Genomic DNA, 21,765 nt, shown 5'->3' with positions numbered 1-21,765 from the left:
GGGAGCAAAACCCTGCCGACACTTTGATTTCAGTCTCCTGGCCTTGGGAACGGTGTGGGAGTAGGTTTCTGTTCTAAGTTTTGTGATCATTTGCTGCGGCAGCCTCAGGAAATGAACAAAGTGTGCTAGTGCTTTATCTCATTCAATCCATCTTCAGCAATCTGGTGGGGGATGTATTATCCCCTTTCCATTGAGAGATAAACGGAGATGCAGAGAGTTCAGATAGTTAATCAAAGTCCACAGCCAAAGAGCAACACAGTTAGCTCTGTTTGACTCCAAAGTCTGTGTTTTCCCCTAGTACATCAGACCACTTACCATCCAGGGGGCTGTCTGATTTTCTAAACACATTTTTAGTCCCAAACTCCCATACCACAGTAGAAGTTGCTTACATGATGGATGAGAACCAGAAAAAAAATACTGGGACATAACTTTAGGCAGGCAGGATCAATGTACTAAAAAAGGCAAGAACAGAACTAACTCATTCTCCCAATCAAAATCTCCCTCCCTTTCCTACTTTATGAAGTAGAACAGCTGAGACAGGCCACCTCCCTCCCACTCTTTTTCCAACCTCCACCTTCTCTGAATCTCCACCTTGAGATCTTGCCCTCCTTAATCAGTTGTGCGGCCAAGAGAACTTAAAGAGCAGAGGCAGTGTGGGGAGCAGGAGCTTAATTTATCAATAACAACATGGCTGCAGCAATGAATGCCTGTATTTAGGAAGAGGACAAAGCCAGACCAGCTCTGCAGACCATACCATCTTTCTCCCCTTCTCTCCTGCAATTTCTACTTTCCAATATCAGGTGATAAGTACACCTAGGTAAAGACTGCCTCCTTGGGGCAAGCCTACTCACAACTCTCACTTTCTTCTTTTCCACCTTCTCCATTTATCTGTGTTGCTAAGTTAAGCTAGTTCCTGCTTCCTTGACTTGCCCACAGTGCCTCCACTCTTCAACTTTCCTCCTCCATATAAATGACCGAAGAAGAATGAATCTCGAGATTTTGTTTTATGGGAAGGAAGAAGCTCCCTAGAATCACTCGTATCACCATCATTATCATCACCACTAACATCGCCACCAGCCGCATCATTATCGCCATTATCACCACCACCATTGCAGCTAATATGTATTGACCAGATACTGGGAACCAGGGATAGTTCCAAGTGTATTACATGCATTACCCATTCACTCCCCACAGCAATATTATAAAGTGGGCATTACTTTAATCCATATTTTCAAATAATAATACCAAATACAGGTAAGTTAAATAGATGGCCTAAAGTCACAGAGCTAGAAAGCAGTAGACCCAGGATTCACATCACAAAGTCTAGACTAATAGCTTTCACACCACAGCTGCCTCCGCAGGGCTCAGGCTCCAGCCTGGCCTTTTACCAGGAGCCCTGCATTGAACTGTCAGGGCCTTGTGCCATTGTGAACATTCTGATACTCTCTGAGCACCCAGCTCACCTTATTAGGGTGTGACTAGGAGGGCAGAATTTTAGAATTCCTGAGTCTCTGGCCAAAAGCCTTCACAGTCCCTCAAAACTATGCTTAACTATCAACATTTTCATTGATCTTTCACCAGAGGCCAAGTAATTCCTTTCTAATCTTTGCTGTTGTTGTTTAGCTGCTGTGTCCGACTTTTTTGCAACCCCATGGACTGCAGCCCACCAGGCTTTTCTGTCCGTGGCTTTTCCCAGGCAAGAATTCTGTAGTAGGTGGGGTGACGGGTGGCTGAGGTGAGGGGGAAAACCTGAGGACTAGGGTGGGAGGAGGGGCAGCCCCTGGCTCAGCTCAAAAGACAAGGAAGACCTTCCAAGAGGTGACTGTGGGCAGAGGGCAGTAAGCCAGGCCAGGAGGAGGGTAAGCCAGGCAGACAGAAGGGCATAAGCAGGACCTGCACGTGGCAAGAGACACAGCCCAGTTCCAACACAGTGGGTTAGCAACATGCGACATCACTCTATGGGCTTATGGGAGATCACGGCAGGGTTTTAAGTCAGGAAGTAACATGGTCAGATCAGTGTTTTAGAAATAGAAATCTGGCTACTGTGTGGCTTCAGCCTGGAGGAAAGCACACCTGGATGCCACAGTCCAGGGAGAAATGATGAGGACCAGAAACAAGGCTGTGAGAAGCAGCAGAACGTACTCATAATACCACGGACCTAGACCACAATTGCTGAGAAAGGTGGAAGGCGGGAGGAGAGGGGACGACAGAGGATGAGATGGTCAGACGGCATCACCAACTCAATAGACATGAGTTTGAGTAAACTCCGGGAGTTGGTGATGGACAGGGAGGCCTGGCCTGCTGCAGTCCATGGAGTCGCAAAGAGTCGGACACGACTGAGCGACTGAACTGAGGCCCTAATTGGGGGTTCAGCTCTCAGTTCTGCCCCCACCACACGGGGGGGACCCTGAGCCTCCCCACCCTAAACTGCAGTTTCCACATCTGTAAAATAAGGGCAAAAATCTTGCAGACAAATTCCACTAATCATTTGAAGCACAGATTTCAAACAGCCTATTTATCTTAAACTTCATTATCTAAGAATAAAGAAAAGGAGGTGGCTCAGTGACCCCAGCCTCCCCAACCCCAGCGTCCCCACTAACTTTCCTTCTCATCTCTGGAAAAGAATCATCTGTTATTACCACCTCTTTAATCACATATTAGCTGGTAACAGATTCCTTTGATGAGTTTCACCACTGTTATTTATGAAGAGCAATGCCAGACCAAAAAAAGACTTTCAAAAGAAATGCTTTAAATGCTTAAAATCCAATAAAAAGTTACACGACCATGAGGAAAAATTATTTATACAGTTTGACTTCAATTATGTAAGAAATGCATTCATAGGCTTGGGGAAAGCAAGAAACCACCATGTTAACAATGGTTATCTCTAGCGACAAGGCTAGCGGGTGATTCTTCTAATTTTCTCCGTGTCTGTCTCTCTTTCTCTGTGTGTGTGTGTGCGTGTAGAGTGGTGGTTTCTTTAAAATGTCCACAATGGACATACATTAAATCCCATTCCCCCCCCCCCAAACCAGAAAGGTTCTGAAAGGGAGACCATATTGATTTTCCTAGAAGAGATTTTAGGAGTAATTTCACTAAGATCCTTCTACTGCTTGAGGAAGCAGAGGGCTGTTGGCCCACAGCCCTTGAGGGGCAGCTCTAAGGGCAGAAACTCTCACAATTCTGGCAGGAGCCAGAGCTTGCAGGTAACCACAGACAGAGATAATCACACACACTAACAGAGCTGTTAAGTTACAAATCTAGTGAATGAGGCTTGGATTGCAGAACCACAGAGCATGATTCCATTCCTCAATGTTTGTCATCAAGCTCCAGGACCTTGGCCAGTTCCCAGAGCATCTCAGGACCTAGGAGTTTTTTTATTTTCAAATGAGGAAGTAAAACTAGGTAATCTTTAAAGTCTCTCCCTGGGCAAAAATTCTACTGTGATGTCAATAAAAATGTATTAAGTGCCAACAAGGAGAATAATCTCAAAGTCACAGCGTGACAAGGTTTATCGGATGCCCAATGCCACTGGATCCCAGCGAGGGGTGCCACCAGCATGCTTGGGAGATGTGAAGGAATGACGGAGGTGGAGAAAATTGGTCAGGGTTCCCATAGGATGTATGCCAGCTACCCAGAAGACGGGAATGAAAAGATCAGCATATGTAAAACCAGAGTGAAGTGGGAAACACAGGAACCCCATGGCACTGGGATATAGCAGAGGTCACCATTTTTGATGGAGCCTGAATACCACCTAAGGGAACTGGGCTTTATCAGCAGGTAGTGGGGAGCCCCTCCAGAATAGAAAGTGAGCAGGCTGGTGTTTCAGGAGAGCAGGACTGGACAGGCAGGAGGCTGGGGTAGTCATTCAAACAAGATGTAACATGGAGAAGGCAGATGTGATGAAATGTCACTGCATGCCCCCAGCCTTCTGTGTTTGTGTGTGTGTGTGTGTGTGTGTGCATATACGCTTAGTCGTGTCCGACTCTTTGCAACCCGATGGTCTGTAACCCACCAGGCTCACCTGCCTATGGGATTTTCCAGGCAAGAATATTGGAGTGGGTTGCCATTTCCTACTCCAGGGGATCTTCCTGACCCAAGGATCGAACTTGTGTCTCTAGTGTCTCCTGCATCGGCAGACAGGTTCTTTATCACTGGCACCACCTGGGAAGCCCTCTGAATGAAACCCAAATTCACATGATTTTGCCAGAAGAGGTACAAGTTCCCTCCACTGTGCTAAAAGGTACATATTGTAAATCCTTGTATTTGAGAAATTCTCATATCATACATAGCTACTTACAGAGGCTATTCTTTATCTTATAAACTAATAGGAGCTCTTTATATATCATAAAAAGCTGGAGTAGGAAATGGCAAGGCTGTATATTGTCAGCCTGCTTATTTAACTCATATGTTCAGTCGGACATGACTGAGTGACTGAACAAGAACAATACATCATAAAGACATTGCTGTTGTTGTTCAGTCACTCAGTCCTATCCTACTTTTCCAAGGACTGCAGTACATCAGGCTCCCCTGTCTTTCACTATCTCCCAGAGTTTGCTCAAACTCATGTCCATTGAGTTGCTATCTAACCATCTCATCCCGTCGTCCTCTTTTCCTTTTGCCTTCGATCTTTCCCAGCATCAGGGTCTTTTTCAGTGAGTCAGCTCTTCGCAGAGATGGCCAAAGTATCAGAGCCTCAGGTTCAGATCAGTCCTTCCAATGAATATTAAGGACTGATCTCCTTTAGGATGGACTGGTTGGATCTCCTTGCAGTCCAAGGGACTCTCAAGAGTCTTCTCCAACACCACAGTTCAAAAGCTCAGCTTTCTTTATAGTCCAACTCTCACATCCATACATGACTACTGGAAAAACCATAGCTTTGACTAGATGGACCTTTGTGGGTAAAGTAATGTCTCTGCTTTTTAATATGCTGTCTAGGTTGGTCATAGCTTTTCTTTCACAGAGCAACTGTCTTTTAATTTCATGGCTGCAGTCACCATCTGCAGTGGTTTTGGAGCCCAAGAAAATAAAGTCTCTCATTGTTTCCACTGTTTCCCCATCTATTGGCCACGAAATGATGGCACTGGATACCATAATCTTCGTTTTTTGAATGTTGAGTTTTAAGTCATCTTTTTTACTCTCCTTCACTTTCACACTTTCATCAAGAGGCTCTTTAGTCCCTGTTCACTTTCTGCCATAAGGGTGGTATCATCTACATATCTGAGGTTGTTGACATCTCTCCCTGCCATCTTGATTCCAGCTTGTGCTTCATCCAGCCCAGCATTTCACATGATGTACTCTGAATATAAGTTAAATAAGCAGAGTGACAATATTGATGATTTTCCTTGATGTTTTTTTCCCCCATAGCATATTAACCAGGATTTACTTTTTACAAACTATTTCATCTATTTAGATTTATATCTATTGAGGGAGTTCATCTTCATTTTTCTTCCAGAAGATCCAGTCAATTGCTCCCCAAATTAATAAATGAAACATTCTCTCCCCATTGAGTTGAAATATCATTTTATCAGATACACGTATGTGTAGGTACTCTATTTTGATCCACTGGTCTAGTTTCTCTTGCAAGACCTGCATATAGTATTAACACAGCTTTCTAATTTTTCATATCCAATATGGCAAATCTTCCCATGTTATTCTTCATTTCAACAATTTTTCATCTAGCCTCATAAATTTATACTTTCAGATGAAACTTTGATTGATTTGATCACATTCCTCCTCCCAATTCCACTATTATTCTTACAGGAATTACACTCGAAATGAATTTGGATGACATACCAATTGGTTTAAATGTCTCACTCTTGATTAGATCCAGATCCTTCGAGTAAAATACGGTGACTTATTCTCCCGGTGCCTGGCAGGATGCCCAGCTTTACTATGAGAAGCTGGAGTGAATCAGAACACCTCCACGCAACTATTATATACAGGATGGATAAACAAGGTCCTACTATAGAGCACAGGGAACTATATTCAATATCCAGTGATAAACATAATGGAAAAAATATGAAAAAGAATATATATGTATAACTGAGTCACTTTGCTGTACAACAGAAATTAACACAGCACTGTGAATCAAATATACTCCAACAAATTTTTTTTAAAAAAAAGAACACCTGCACTCAATGTCCAGCACAGGGTGGAGTGATTTTTTCCTCTCTTTCATCCAGGAGGCAGAGAGGACTTCCTGGGGCCTTGTCTGACAGATGTCAGTTTCACCCTCAAGAAATTAATAAAAAATTAAGGAAGTAACGGGGTCTCTTCCAAGTGTTGCAGATCCCAGTTTACATAACGGGTTACATAATGTCTTTACTTTGTATTGGGTTGGCCAAAATGTTAGTTCAGACTTTTTGGCCAATCCAAAATTGTTTTACCTGCTTGATGAAAATGTCAGAGGAGCTTATACCTCACTGCCAAGCTCTCCCGTTCATCAACACATGTTCCTAGTATAATGACATTACCTTCGCAGGTGCCCAAGCCAACCTGGCGGCTCACACACTTTACCTGGCAAGGGCCATTACGTGTACCCTCATGATGCCAGGCACTGCTTGTGTGTGTGTGCTAGTTGCTCAGTCGTGTCTGACTCTGCACTGTGCTTGCACCCAGTAAATCTTGGTTCACATCCAACCCACAGTCAAAACAAGCTTAACCTTGATGTCAGATCTTCAGCTGCATATTTTAGAAACCTCTCCTCCATCTTTAGTTAAGCCTTTTCTTTAAGCTCCAACTGAACTCTTACCTCTTCCAAGAGGCCTGTGATCCACCGAGTCCACTCAGCTCCCCTGCACCTTGTCAGTACCACTTGATCTATGATCTATATGTCAGGTTACAACCTCACAAATTCAGTCACAGCTGATGTACACTGTTTGGCTTTTTTCCTCTTGTTTAATGTTGCAAAATCGGGGGACAGATAGTGGGTGATGGGCAGTCTGAATCTCCAGGCTGCTGCAGACTCCACTACACCTTTGAATCTTCCATAGGCCTGACTCACACATTTGCAGCACTGGTGTGAATCTCATGGAAATTGAGCTTGCGACTCTGATACACACAGTTAATCCAAAACAGTTGCACAACAGCATTGTTTACATGTTTCATAACATTGATGAGGCTTATTGAGCACTTAGAGAATGCCAGGCACTGTGCTCAGTACTTTGCCTGACTCAATTCATTTACTGTGGTTCAGTTCAGTTCAGTTCAGTCGCTCAGTCATGTCCGACTCTTTGTGACCCCATGAATCACAGCACGCCAGGCCTTCTGGTCCATCACCAACTCCTGGAGTTCACTCAGACTCACGTCCATCGACTCAATGATGCCATCCAGCCATCTCATCCTCTGTCGTCCCCTTCTCCTCCTGCCCCCAATCCCTCCCAGCATCAGAGTCTTTTCCAATGAGTCAACACTTTGCATGAGGTGGCCAAAGTACTGGAGTTTCAGCTTTAGCATCATTCCTTCCAAAGAAATCCCAGGGTTGATCTCCTTCAGAATGGACTGGTTGGATCTCCTTGCAGTCCAAGGGACTCTCAAGAGTCCTCTCCAACACCACAGTTCAAAAGCATCAATTCTTCGGCGCTCAGCTTTCTTCACAGTCCAACTCTCACATCCATACATGACCACTGGAAAAACCATAATAGCCTTGACTAGACGGACCTCTGTTGGCAAAGTAATGTCTCTACTTTTCAATATGCTATCTAGGTTATCACCCTATAAAGCAGGTATTGTTATTATTCTTATTTTACAACTAGGATACTGAAGTCCAGGGAGGTAAGTAGTGTGCCCAGTGTCACATACAATCAGTGGGGGAACAGGGATTCAGAGTCAGGCTTCTGGTGTAAAAGCTTATTTTCCCCACAGCACTATAGAGCCATCACTGACACGTCTCATCTCTCCACTTGATAATGACCTTCATGAACATGGTCCACAGGCAGAGGTTACCTGGCCCAGGGACCAGTGGGGCTGAAATCCAACCCACTGCTCCACCGCCTAGCCTTGCACCCATGGATCTTGAACAGGCATCTGAAGCAGAATTCCCAGAGGACAGAAGTCTCAGGCCTGTGTGTGAATGCCCTTCTGCACAGCTGGTATTAGAACAGGATTTGAACCTGGGCGCTTTGGCTCCAGACCCCTGCTGTCTGCAGCCTGGGGGGGCCACCTATTCCTGCTTCTCCTGAAGGCAATGCGTGAGCCAGAGGCAGCCCTGAAGACCTGGATATGATGCGTCTCCATCCTCATGAGAGGGTCTGGGCCATGGAGGTGAAGTGAAAGTAGCTCAGTCGTGTCTGACTCTTTGCGACCCCATGGACTATACAGTCCATGGAATTTTCCAGGTCAGAATACTGCAGTGGGTAGCGTTTCCCTTCTCCGGAGGATCTTCCCAACCAAGGGATTGAACCAGGGTCTCCTGAATTGCAGGTGGATTCTTTACCAGCTAAGCCACCAGGGAAGCCAAGAATACTGGAGTGGGTAGCCTATCCCTTCTCCAGTGGATCTTCCTGACCCAGGAATTGAACTGGGATCTCCTGCATTGCAGGCAGATTCTTTACTAACTGAGCTATCAGGCCATGGAGGAAGGGCTTATAAATATTGATTAAATGAATGTTCTCTGACCTTTCTTGCAATCACACAACCATCAGCTACCTCCTCCACTGAGGGGCAATCACAGGCAATGATGACAATCAGCCCAATCAGGGATCTTTACCTGTTGAGGGCCACCCACAACGTAGGGCACAGTGGGGGACGCACGGACCAGCCAGGAGGACTGTCTACACCTGTGTGCCTGCCTCGGGTTTTGTTCCTGCCTCTTCTGTGTAGGAATTCAGCTTGCTAGGAGGCAGTGTGGTCCACTGTCCAACAGCAGGGCTCTGGAGCCAAAGGGCCTGGGTTTAAATCCCGTTCTAACACCAGCTGTGCAGAAAGGCACTCATGCAGTGGGCCTGAGGCTTCCATCCTCTGGGAGGCCTGCTCCAGATGCTGGGCCATGGCTGGTGTCTGGGAACCCGGATTTTAGAGGGTTCCCACCATCCCCTGATAAGTGGGGCTCACGGCCTAAACTGCTGTGCATATGGTGTGATTTACACTCAACACACACTGTCCTGCTGGGAGGTGCCAGGCACTGGGTCTCTAATGACTTCCCTGATGGACAGCAGTTCACATGTGATGTCACAACTCCGTGCTGGAGGAATTCAGCATGCCCTGCGTGTCTCCACTGGGAGAGAGCCTGGGAAGCCTGTACTTGGTATCTCCAGAGCCTGTCCCACACGTCTGTTTCCTTTGCTGATTCTGCTCTGCACCCTTCTCTATCAACATCAGCCTGAGTACGACAATGTGTGCAGTGCTTTGGGTCCTCCTAGGGAAACCCTGAACCTGGGGGTGGTCTTGGGAGCCCTGACACATGGTCATGTGACCTTAGGCAAATGCCTTGACCTGGGCATGCCGCAGTTTCCCCATATAAGAAATGGAGGCAATTTAAAAGTTCGATCTATCCCCCAAGATTGTAGTGAAGATGTCATGATTCAGCAAATGTAAACTCCTTGGCCTGGCAATTACTGGGAGGCTTCCCAGGTGGCATCAGTGGTAAAGAATCCACCTGTCAATGCAGGAGGCACAAGAGACGTGAGTTGGTTCCCTGGGTCTTGAAGAGCCCCTGGCGGAGGGCATAGCAACTGCTCCAGTATTATTGCCTGGAGAATCCCATGGACAGAGGAGCCTGGTGGGCTAACGCTCCATAAGGTCACAAAGAGTCAGACGTAACCAAAGCAACTTAGTATGCGTACACTGGGGGTTGAAGAAATGTGGACCGTGTTTATATGATAAATAAACACTTGATGAACACATGAATGAATGGATGCATGAGCTGCGGGTGAGCAGATGATGAAGAAAAAGGGAGAAGTGTTCCTGATGGACCGCAGAAGCAGGTCTCTAAGCTCTGGGAAGACAAAACACGGACCACCCACTGGCCACGGGCAAACACCAAAAGGCAGGTACCAGCCCGCTGAACAGATGTACAGATGGGTGGGTGAGGCCTCAAGCTGGTCCCAGGCAGTGACCAATCCATCTCGCCCAGATGAAGGGGGTATTCAGAAAACCAGCGAGACAGCCCCCAGGCCACACTGGGGAATCCCAGACCTCAGGGAGCCCCCAGCCTCCGCTCGGGTCTAGGAGGCTAAGGTCAGTGGTGGGCCCCTCCCCGGCCTCTGAGGACAGCAAAAGACCACAAACCACAGACAGAAAGAGACACAGTGGGGGTGTAATGTGGGTTTCCCGGTCAAAGTTTTCTCTTACCGTGATCTTTTCTTCTGCTGTTATGGTGAAGGGGGCTTTTAGCTGGGTTCTGTTCTAGAAAAAAGCATAAAGAAAGCAGTTCAGTCAACCGGTTTTGGCATCTGAGACACCGGGTAACAAGTGGTCTGTTTCCGATCCACCCACCTGGAGCTACAGTGGGTTCTTGACTGTCGGGGGTTGGGGGTGGTCAGAGCTGGTGGTGGTCTTAAAGTCACTCCAGGGGAAAAGGTCTGTAGAACCCTCATGCCTCCTCTCCCGGAGGCATGTGTGAAATCCAGACACCAGTTCCCCTAACGGCCAGGGAAACACAGGCATCTTACCAGGGTGTGAAACACTTGGAGGGGGGTGAGGTCAGGGGAAAGGAATGACCTTGAGCAACTACCCTCCCCCTCCAAGGTCTGGTCTGCCCCCTTCAGGAAGGAGGAGAGAACTGCAGGCTCTGACGTCAGTGAGATCCCCTTTCATTCCAGTGCTCTCGACCCCCCAAGCCCCAACACCCTAAACATCCACTCCCATACTTTCTAATACTCCTCTGCTTAGAAAACATAGGGAATGAAAGGTGAGCGTTATGACTGCTATCTGTCCAGTTCAGTTCAGTTCAGTCGCTCAGTCATGTCTGACTCTTTGTGACCCCATGAATCACAGCACACCAGGCCTCCCTTGTCCATCACCAACTCCCGGAGTCCACCCAAACCCATGTCCATTGAGTCAGTGATGCCATCCAACCATCTCATCCTCTGTTGTCCCCTTCGCCTCCTGCCCTCAATCCTTCCCAGCATCAGGGTCTTTTCAAATGAGTCATCTCTTCGCATCAGGTGGCCAAAGTATTGGAGTTTCAGCTTCAACATCAGTCCTTCCAATGATCACCCAGAACTGATCTCCTTTAGGATGGACTGGTTGGATCTCCTTGCAGTCCAAGGGCCTCTCAAGAGTCTTCTCCAACACCACAGTTCAAAAACATCAACTCTTTGGCACTCAGCTTTCTTTATAGTCCAACTCTCACATCCATACATGATCAGAGGAAAAACCATAGCCTTGACTAGATGGACCTTTGTTGGCAAAGTCATGTCTCTGCTTTTGAATATGCTATCTAGGTTGGTCATAACTTTCCTTCCAAGGAGTAAGCGTCTTTTAATTTCATGGCTGCAGTCACCATCTGTAGTGATTTTGGAGCCCAGAAAAATAAAGTCTGACACTGTTTCCCCATCTATTTCCCATGAAGTGGTGGGATCAGATGCCATGATCTTCATTTTCTGAATGTTGAGCTTTAAGCCAACTTTTTCACTCTCCACTTTCACCTTCATCAAGAGGCTTTTGAGTTCCTCTTCATTTTCTGCCATAAGGGTGGTATCATCTGCATATCTGAGGTTATTGATATTTCTCCCAGCAATCTTGATTCCAGCTTATGCTTCATCCAGTCCAGCATTTCTCATGATGTACTCTGCTATCTGTCCAATCTCGTGGTATCTGAGGAGACCCAACATGAGAACATGCTTCTTTCTGGGGTTGGAGGTAGAATATCTTGCAACTGAAAGGCAATGCAGAGGAGTGGAAGGAAGCAGATTATGCAGGTTCATGCTGGGCTTCATCGTTCTCCAGCACTCTGGCTTTGGACAAGGTACTGACCTCTCTGTGCCTCAGTTTCCTCATCTGTACAGGGGGGATTTTATTCCTCTCATAGGCTGGCTGTGAGGATGAATCAGAAGAGTGCCTGGCCCATAAGGAAGAGTGCTATGAAAGTATGAATGCTGTTGGGTGTAGCAGGTGGTGATGGTGGTTGCTGTATCATCGTAGATAACCTGGCCTGGAGACTTGGAGCCAGAGTGAGCTAGGCAACCCCTGCTTAATTCTATCATGGCCACTCTAGAGGCATTTTCCCCTGACCTGAGCGATGGTCCACCCGAAGCAGGAAACCCCCTGATCCATGTCCTACAGTCGTTACGGCAGCTACACTGGGAGCGCTGGGGCATCCCAAACCCATCACAGGCCAGGTGGACAAGCTGATGTTTTAAGGAGGGAAATGGATGTGAGAATTGGACCATAAAGAAGGCTGAGCATCCAGAATTGATGCCTTCAAATGGTGGTGCCAGAGAAGATTCTTGAGAGTCCCTTGGACTGCAACGAGATCAAACCAGTCAATCCTAAAGGAAATGAACACTGGATATTCTTTGGAAGGACTGATGCTGAAGCTCTAATACTTGGGTCATCTGATGCAAACAGCTGACTCATTGGTTAGACAGCATCACCGACTCAACGGACATGAATCTGAGCAAACTCCGGAAGACAGTGGACAGGGAAGCCTGGCATGCTGCAGTCCATGGGGTCGTAAAGAGTCAGAGACAAACTTAGCAACTGAAGAACAATGGAAATTAAAACACACACACGTGTCTTTAAAGAAGAGACACCTCTGAAGCAATCACTTGGCCCTTCTGTTCCTGAATTGTATGTGCTGCAGAGTATTTGTGGTGTCTTGTGGGTTTCAGGGTCTTCTGAACTAGTGGGTTCGAAGGCTGGCTTCCTCTCTCTCTTCTCCCTCTGGGTCCCTCCTTGCTGTTTCTTGACACCCAAGGTCTAAACAGAGAGGGGCTGAAAGTGTGCTGCGCAGCCTATCTCCATCTCTTTGCAAAACAGAAACCATCAGCCTACATCCACCATATAAACTTCAAGGCTTAAGAAACATGTTTTAGAGCACAGCCTGAAGCCGGGAAACACAGACCACGTGAGATCCAGTGATGGTTTTACAAGGTGGGTGGGATGTTTACACAATATACGGTAAGGAACTGGAGATGAATGTTCTAAATTCTTCCCTCTTGACTTCTGCTGCATCTCTGTCCTGTCTCATGTACCCTTGTATGAAGTTGAGGTGCATGTGTCTGTATCTATGTGCACATGTGTATACCTGTGTGTATAACTGTGTGTATTCCTGTGTGTATACCTGTGTGTATTCCTGTGTGTATACCTGTGTGTATACCTGTGTGTATTCCTGTGTGTATACCTGTGTGTATTCCTGTGTGTGTACCTGTGTGTATACCTGTGTGTATTCCTGTGTGTATACCTGTGTGTATTCCTGTGTGTGTACCTGTGTGTATACCTGTGTGTATTCCTGTGTGTATACCTGTGTGTGTACCTGTGTGTATACCTGTGTGTATTCCTGTGTGTGTACCTGTGTGTATTCCTGTGTGTGTACCTGTGTGTATTCCTGTGTGTATTCCTGTGTGTATACCTGTGTGTATTCCTGTGTGTATACCTGTGTACCTGTGTGTATACCTGTGTGTATTCCTGTGTGTATACCTGTGTGTATTCCTGTGTGTATACCTGTGTGTATTCCTGTGTGTATACCTGTGTGTGTACCTGTGTGTATACCTGTGTGTATTCCTGTGTGTGTACCTGTGTGTATACCTGTATGTGAGCTGGAGAAGGTAGTTTCCAGACTCAAACACAGTGCATTTCTGACAGTACCTCCCTCCTATGGTGAGGATTAGAAAGTGGTAACTATTTTTATTGCTTTCATACCATTTTAAAATGTCAGAACTGGAAGAGATGAGTTTGAAGGGAATCTTTTGACCCCCACCCCTCATTTCTCAACTGGGAAAACTTAAGCTCAGAAACACTGAACCATTCTAAAAACATAGCGAGGGCAGCATTTCAGCCTGTGAAGTACCAGACACCAAGTCCACGCCAACATGAAGGATTTCACCCCATTGGGTACCTGCATTTTTAAATAATTCCTTTATTCTCCCATCTGTAGTGTGAGCCTCTCTACAGCCGACAAGCAGAGCAGACCAATGTTCTTGTGTGGAGTTGACAAGATTTTCCCTCAGACTTGGATCGTTTTCAATTCCAAATACACTGGACCTTCTCTCCATCCTAGAGGAAGGCCCAGGAGTCACCCAAAGAAACTCTGAAGTCCAACTGGGTGAATCAATTAGAGAACAAGGCATAGGAGCCTTATCCAGCCCTTATGCGCTCAACAAACACCGAGCTTTCTAGGAAACTTTTCTAAGGCAGGTCTAAGAAAGGCAATGCTGACAGTCTAATGCAAGCAGGTAGGAGCCTAGAACACACACTATGAAGTCTGGAGCTCTAGAATCTCCACTCTGTCCATAAAACTGCCCAGAGAGAGAGCTCTTGAAGGCTTGGAAGGGAAAGGAACCTGAAAGCCACATGCAAATATAAAATCATCGCTTTTATCCCAAGAGACTGGAGACATAGAACAGTCTTCCTTTTTATTGATGAGAAACCAAAGGCTCAGAGAAGTTAAAAAAGAAAAAAAACCACACACCTGCCCAAGAATCATTAGTTCAGTGATCTATTCATGCACTCACTCAGCGAGCAATTACTGAGCACCTACTGTGTGCAGGGCTCTATTTTTGACACCAAGAATACAGATTGGGAATAAGACCAATGGGGTCTCAAGGAGCAACATTCTAGTGGGAGGACGGAGGGTTACCAGGGTGATAGTGTTGGTACAACACACACAAGCACCAAGCAAAGCAATGGACAGGACCCATTAGGGGGTGACAGCCAGGGAGCCCCGACTCCACGCCTCCTAATATCCCCCCAGCCTCCCCAGGCTCTCCTGGGAGGTGTGAAGCTGCCTTGGTCTAAAGTCCTAATGACCCTACACAGGGAGCTTTTAATTTCATTGGGTTTCTGAGTTTCTCACTGTGGGTTTCTGACTGTTGCCTTTATCTTAAATTTTGACTTTAGCATATTTGGTTTCCTGTCCTTTGAAATTCAGATGGTATTTTTTTCTGGGCCTTTTATTTCCTTTTTTTCATCCTTCTCTGTTCTCGTTCTTGACTTTGCACTTAATTGTTTTCTGAGACATTCGTCTTTTCTGACAGTTTCATATGGCTTTCTCATATCTGGTCCTTACCTTTATGGAATCTTTCATTTTATTTAATTTTATCCAGGATTAGTTTTCTTACTGCAGCAGAAACACCGCGCACAGGCCTCTCAGCCTTGGATGGAAGGAGCTAGCAGCTGTGAGGTCGATTTTGGTTTTGCCATGTGACCTGGAGTAGTCACGCTGGAGCCTCGTTTTCCACATCTGTTATGAAAAGTACTTCCTCCAGGGGCTGCAGTCTGAACAAAATGACCAGAGTAACTGCAATGCAGCAGATCCAGGTTCGATCCCTGGGCTGGGAAGACCCGCTGGAGAAGGAAATGGCTACACACTCCAGTATTCTTGCCTGGAGAATTCCATGGACAGAGGAGCCTGGTGGGCTACAGTCCATGGGTTGCAAAGAGTAGAACACAACTGAGCGACTTACACACACACACACACACACACACACACACAACGAGAGCACAGGCTCCACGAGGACAAGGACATATCTCTTTCTCTGTAGCCCCAGGGGTGCACAGCGCATAGCATGGGCAATGCACCAACCGCATTCACCACCTACGTGGATTAACAAAAGAGTGAATGGAAAATGAAAATGCTCACGGTAATGGGGTTACAGGTTGAATCATGTCCCCCCAAAATCTATAGCTGAAGCCCTGACCCCAGTGTCTCGGAATGTGTCTGAATTTGGAGATAGAACCTTCAGTTCAGTTCAGTTCAGTTCAGTCGCTCAGTTGTGTCCGACTCTTTGCGACCCCATGAATCGCAGCACGCCAGGCCTCCCTGTCCATCATCAACTCCTGGAGTTCACTCAGACTCACGTCCATCGAGTCAGTGATGCCATCCAGCCATCTCATCCTCTGTCATCCCCTTCTCCTCCTGCCCCCAATCCCTCCCAGCATCAGAGTCTTTTCCAATGAGTCAACACTTTGCATGAGGTGGCCAAAGTACTGGAGTTTCAGCTTTAGCATCATTCCTTCCAAAGAAATCCCAGGGCTGATCTCCTTCAGAATGGACTGGTTGGATCTCCTTGCAGTCCAAGGGACTCTCAACAGTCTTCTCCAACACCACAGTTCAAAAGCATCAATTCTTCGGCGCTCAGCCTTCTTCACAGTCCAACTCTCACATCCATACATGACTACTGGAAAAACCATAGCCTTGACTAGATGGATCTTTTTTGGCAAAGTAATGTCTCTCCTTTTGAATATGCTATCTGGGTTGGTCATAACTTTCCTTCCAAGGAGTAAGCGTCTTTTAATTTCATGGCTGCAGTCACCATCTGCAGTGATTTTGGAGCCCAGAAAAATAAAGTCTGACGCTGTTTCCACTGTTTCCCCATCTATTCCCCATGAAGTGATGGGACCGGATGCCATGATCTTCATTTTCTGAATGTTGAGCTTTAGGCAAACTTTTTCACTCTCCACTTTCACCCTCATCAAGAGGCTTTTTAGTTCCTCTTCACTTTCTGCCATAAGGGTGGTGTCATCTGCATATCTGAGGTGATTGATATTTCTCCCGGCAATCTTGATTCCAGCTTGTGCTTCCTCCAGCCCAGCATTTCTCATGATGTACTCTGCATAGAAAGTTAAATAAGCAGGGTGACAATATACAGCCTTGAAGTACTCCTTTTCCTATTTGGAACCAGTCTGTTGTTCCATGTCCAGTTCTAACTGTTGCTTCCTGACCTGCATATAGGTTTCTCAAGAGGCAGGTCAGGTGGTCTGGTATCCCATCTCTTTCAGAATTTTCCACAGTTTATTGTGATCCACACAGTCAAAGGCTTTGGCATAGTCAATAAAGCAGAAATAGATGTTTTTTTGGAACTCTCTTGCTTTTTCCACAATCCAGAATCTTAACAGATGTGATTAAGGTAAAGCAAGGCCATCACAGTGGACTCTAATCGCACCTGACAAGCGTCCTTATAAGGAGACGAGGATACAGACACACACAGAGGGACGACCATGTGAGGCACAGGGAGAAGACAGCTGTCTACCAGCCAAGGAGAGAGGCCTCAGAAAGACAACCCTGCCCATACCCTGACCTGAACTTCCAGCCTCCAGGGCTGTGAACGAACACATTTCTATTGTTTGTGAGCCAGCTGGTCTGTGGTACCTTTTCACAGCAAACCAATATCAATAGAGTTTGCTAGCAAACTCTAGCAAACCAATATCAATAGAAAGTATATGGTTGAGTGCTTATTACACACAAGACATGGTGATGAGAAATTAACATCTATGTAAATAAATTTTTCAAAAAGGAAAAAAAAACCTATGTAGACATGTGTAAATAAATATGAGACCATGGCAAAAAAAAGAAATTAACATCTATGCATGACATATCTTGATAATCAGGTCCATAGAGGTTACAAGAAGCTAAAAGGGAGCCTGGTTCACGGCAAAGTGTGTGAGATTCCAGGGCCCATTCACTAATCCAGAATTCGGCATCACTGAATGAATGGAGGATGGAAGGAAGAAGAGCATGGATAATGTGCTCGAGGTTTCTAAAAAAACAATGACAAGACAGAAACCACAAGTAACACAGACAATACCGGTGACGAACTCTGGAAGGAGAGCTGGGCAGGAAGCAGCAGGATGTCTCCACTCCCGACGTCTCTGGCCTCCAGCGAGGCTGTGTAGCTGACCGAGAAGGAGTCTCCAACTGTTCAGAGAGAAGGCACGTGTGGTTAGCAGGGGTGTCCCTGCACACCCCAGACACGGCCACTGTCGAAAGGCGGCGGCACCACAGTGCACGGCGGCAGCCAAGGCCCCTTTGAGCTCACACATTTTTTAGCATGGAGAGTAAATCAAGCAGGCGTGCTCTTGAGCCCACTCTGCTTTCACTCGGAAGGGCTGTCAGCAGGTGCAGGGAGCTTTACCTGGACCCCCAACCCATCCAGAAATGCCTGGGACTGGGCGGGTCAGCCTTCCTAACTCAGGATGTATTTAGCTCATCCACTTATGAAATACAGAACCTTTCTCTTTTGTTTGGAATCCAGGTGGGGATCCTATTTATTCCCACTGATCCTATTCACACAATGAAGAAAAAGTCTTTACTGAACTAACTTTTGGGTGACACTAGCTGCCACTTTGACACTTCCAGGCAGCCTGGTCCTGGGAGCCCAGCACGAGGCACAGAGAGGCCGTGCCAGACCAGACCCGGGAGAGGGAGAAGAAGGCCACTCGGGATCATGGAGGGTCCCTTCTGATCTCATGGTCGCTGGTTGGTGCTTAATTACACAGAGAAGCTTCCCTAGAAGACGGGGTTTCTGACTCAAATCTCCCCTTAATAAGAAGCCAGGATTGAAACGCCAGCTATTAGGAGACGGCACCTCTGCCATAGGGAGGGGTCACACCCCAAGGTGAACCAATGGGCTCTGGAGTTGTGGGTGGGGAACTCCCTTTTCTTTAGAAGGACTCCCAGAAGTGGGTGCCAGAGCACCCACAGTTCACAGCTGCAGGGACTGAGATTCAGGGATGTACAGAGCGCACGTGTCAAGAGCAGAAGTCAGCAAGTTCATGGGCGAAGTGTGTGGTCCTGGCTCCGAGCAGGTGAAGTGCAGGAGTGGCAGGTGAGTGAGGGGCAAGGGAGCAGAGAAAGGTCCTCCAGCGGGACACAAGAGTAGGAGCTGATGCCGAGCTGTGGGAGGAGCGTGCCCAGTTCGGGATGGTAGGAGCATGGACTACACAAGGCCACTGGAGCGATAAAGTGAGAGGCAGGCAGAGTGCCAGGCCATGTCGCCCCATTCAGACTCTGCAGTGACTCTGTGAGTCCGGGGGACACATACCACGTCTGCAGCTCAGAGAAATGCAATGATTTCTGGAGGCCACACAGCTCTGAAATAGCGAGAAGTCAAGGGAGCTCTGTCTGAGATCGAGTCTGGGCTCTGCTCTCAGCCCTACGTTCCTGTCTCTAAGCACGAGCTGAAGAACTGGGGAGATTTATTTTTACATCATTGAAGAAAGGCATTGAAGATCACTTAGCTGAGACGTACCATGATGCTTCTTACATCATGCTTAAACCAGCGCCAGCAAAGAGGTCACTACTGGCGGGCCAACTCCACTGACAGCTTCTGTCAATAGTATGGTGTTAAGATGGATTCTGAGGTTTCATCTAGACTCAGAAAGAGTGGTGGCATTGATGAGCAATGTGGGCCATGTATAAGGAAGTCAGTAAGAGTCCCAGGCCTGTGAGAGGCACTATAGCATCGTGGGTATGGGGTGCATGGAGAAGTCAGACTGAGTCTGTCTCCGCCTTGACTACCAACCCTGGGCCTTGGGCAGGTTCCTCATCACCTTAGTTTCTTCATCTGTAGACAAGGCACCTTCTCAGAATAAAAGAAGTCCCACCTTCCTAGGAAAACTGACAGCTCTGAAGTCAGAGTAACAACTGCATTCCAGAATTATTGTTTTTTTTAATTCCTTGTTTATTTTTGGCTGTGCTGGGCCTTCACTGCTGTGCAAGCTTTTCTCTAGTTGTGGCTAGTGGGGGCTACTCTCTAGGTGTGGTGCGTGGGCTTTTCATTGCGGTGCTTTCCCTTGTTGTGGCAGATGGGCTCTAGGGCACATGCATTTTAGAAGCCGGGCTCCCAGGCTCTGGAGCACGGGCTCAAGAGTTGTGAAACGAATGAAAATGAAAACACAACAACCCAAAACCTGTGGGACACAGTAAAAGCAGTCCTAAGGGGAAAGTTCATAGCAATACAGGCACACCTCAAGAAACAAGAAAAAAGTCAAATAAATAACCTAACTCTACACCTAAAGCAACTAGAAAAGGAAGAAATGAAGAACCCCAGGGTTAGTAGAAGGAAAGAAATCTTAAAAATTAGAGCAGAAATAAATGCAAAAGAAACAAAAGAGACCATAGCAAAAATCAACAAAGCCAAAAGCTGGTTCTTTGAAAGGATAAATAAAATTGACAAACCATTAGCCAGACTCATCAAGAAACAAAGGGAGAAAAAATCAAATCAATAAAATTAGAAACGAAAATGGAGAGATCACAACAGACAACACAGAAATACAAAGGATCATAAGAGACTATTATCAACAATTATATGCCAATAAAATGGACAACGAGGAAGAAATGGACAAATTCTTAGAAAAGTACAACTTTCCAAAACTCGACCAGGAAGAAATAGAAAACCTTAACAGACCCATCACAAGCACGGAAATTGAAACTGTAATCAAAAATCTTCCAGCAAACAAAAGCCCAGGTCCAGATGGCTTCACAGCTGAATTCTACCAAAAATTTAGAGAAGAGCTAACACCTATCCTGCTCAAACTCTTCCAGAAAATTGCAGAGGGAGGTAAACTTCCAAACTCATTCTATGAGGCCACCATCACCCTAATACCAAAACCTGACAAAGATGCCACAAAAAAAGAAAACTACAGGCCAATATCACTGATGAACATAGATGCAAAAATCCTAAACAAAATTCTAGCAATCAGAATCCAACAACACATTAAAAAGATCATACACCATGACCAAGTGGGCTTTATCCCAGGGATGCAAGGATTTTCAATATCCATAAAATCAATCAATGTAATACACCACATTAACAAATTGAAAACAAAAACCATATGATTATCTCAATAGATGCAGAGAAAGCCTTTGACAAAATTCAACACCCATTTATGATAAAAACTCTCCAGAAAGCAGGAATAGAAGGAACATACCTTAACATAATAAAAGCTATATATGACAAACCCACAGCAAACATTATCCTCAATGGGGAAAAATTGAAAGCATTTCCTCTAAAGTCAGGAACAAGACAAGGGTGCCCACTTTCACCATTACTATTCAACATAGTTTTGGAAGTTTTGGCCACAGCAATCAGAGCAGAAAAAGAAATAAAAGGAATCCAGATTGGAAAAGAAGAAGTAAAACTCTCACTGTTTGCAGATGACATGATCCTCTACATAGAAAACCCTAAAGAATCCACCAGAAAATTACTAGAACTAATCAATGATTATAGTAAAGTTGCAGGATATAAAATCAACACACAGAAATCCCTTGCATTCCTATACACTAATAATGAGAAAACAGAAAGAGAAATTAAGGAAACAATTCCATTCACCATTGCAACGGAAAGAATAAAATACTTAGGAATATATCTACCTAAAGAAACTAAAGACCTATATATAGAAAATATAAAACACTGGTGAAAGAAATCAAAGAGGACACTAATAGATGGATAAATATACCATGTTCATGGATTGGAAGAATCAATATAGTGAAAATGAGTATACTACCCAAAGCAATTTATAGATTCAATGCAATCCCTATCAAGCTACCAATGGTATTTTTCACAGAGCTAGAACAAATAATTTCACAATTTGTATGGAAATACAAAAACCTCGAATAGCCAAAGCGATCTTGAGAAAGAAAAATGGAACTGGAGGAATCAACCTACCTGACTTCAGGCTCTACTACAAAGCCACAGTTATCAAGACAGTATGGTACTAGCACAAAGACAGAAATATAGATCAATGGAACAAAATAGAAAGCCCAGAGATAAATCCACGCATATATGGACACCTTATCTTTGACAAAGGAGGCAAGAATATACAATGGATTAAAGACAATCTCTTTAACAAGTGGTGCTGGGAAATCTGGTCAACCACTTGTAA

The 21,765-nt window shown here is 45.7% G+C and overlaps 1 protein-coding gene across 1 annotated transcript in view; it reads right to left on the bottom strand.

The window, feature by feature from the left end:
* EVC2 (EvC ciliary complex subunit 2) overlaps positions 1-21,765 on the bottom strand; it is a 161,912-nt gene that overhangs the window by 118,664 nt on the left and 21,483 nt on the right. Inside the window, exons 6-7 of the mRNA XM_070372684.1 lie at positions 17,688-17,797; positions 10,291-10,344 (exon numbers count right to left, since the gene is read on the bottom strand). Of these exons, the coding sequence (XP_070228785.1) occupies positions 10,291-10,344; positions 17,688-17,797 (164 nt within the window). The remainder of the gene's footprint in view (positions 1-10,290; positions 10,345-17,687; positions 17,798-21,765) is intronic.

Source organism: Bos mutus, chromosome 6 (genome assembly GCF_027580195.1).
Source record: "Bos mutus isolate GX-2022 chromosome 6, NWIPB_WYAK_1.1, whole genome shotgun sequence".
NCBI classification, from domain to species: domain Eukaryota; kingdom Metazoa; phylum Chordata; class Mammalia; order Artiodactyla; family Bovidae; genus Bos; species Bos mutus.
The sequence above is the reverse complement of the archived record's forward strand: the minus strand, read 5'-3'. Positions and strand labels throughout refer to the sequence as shown.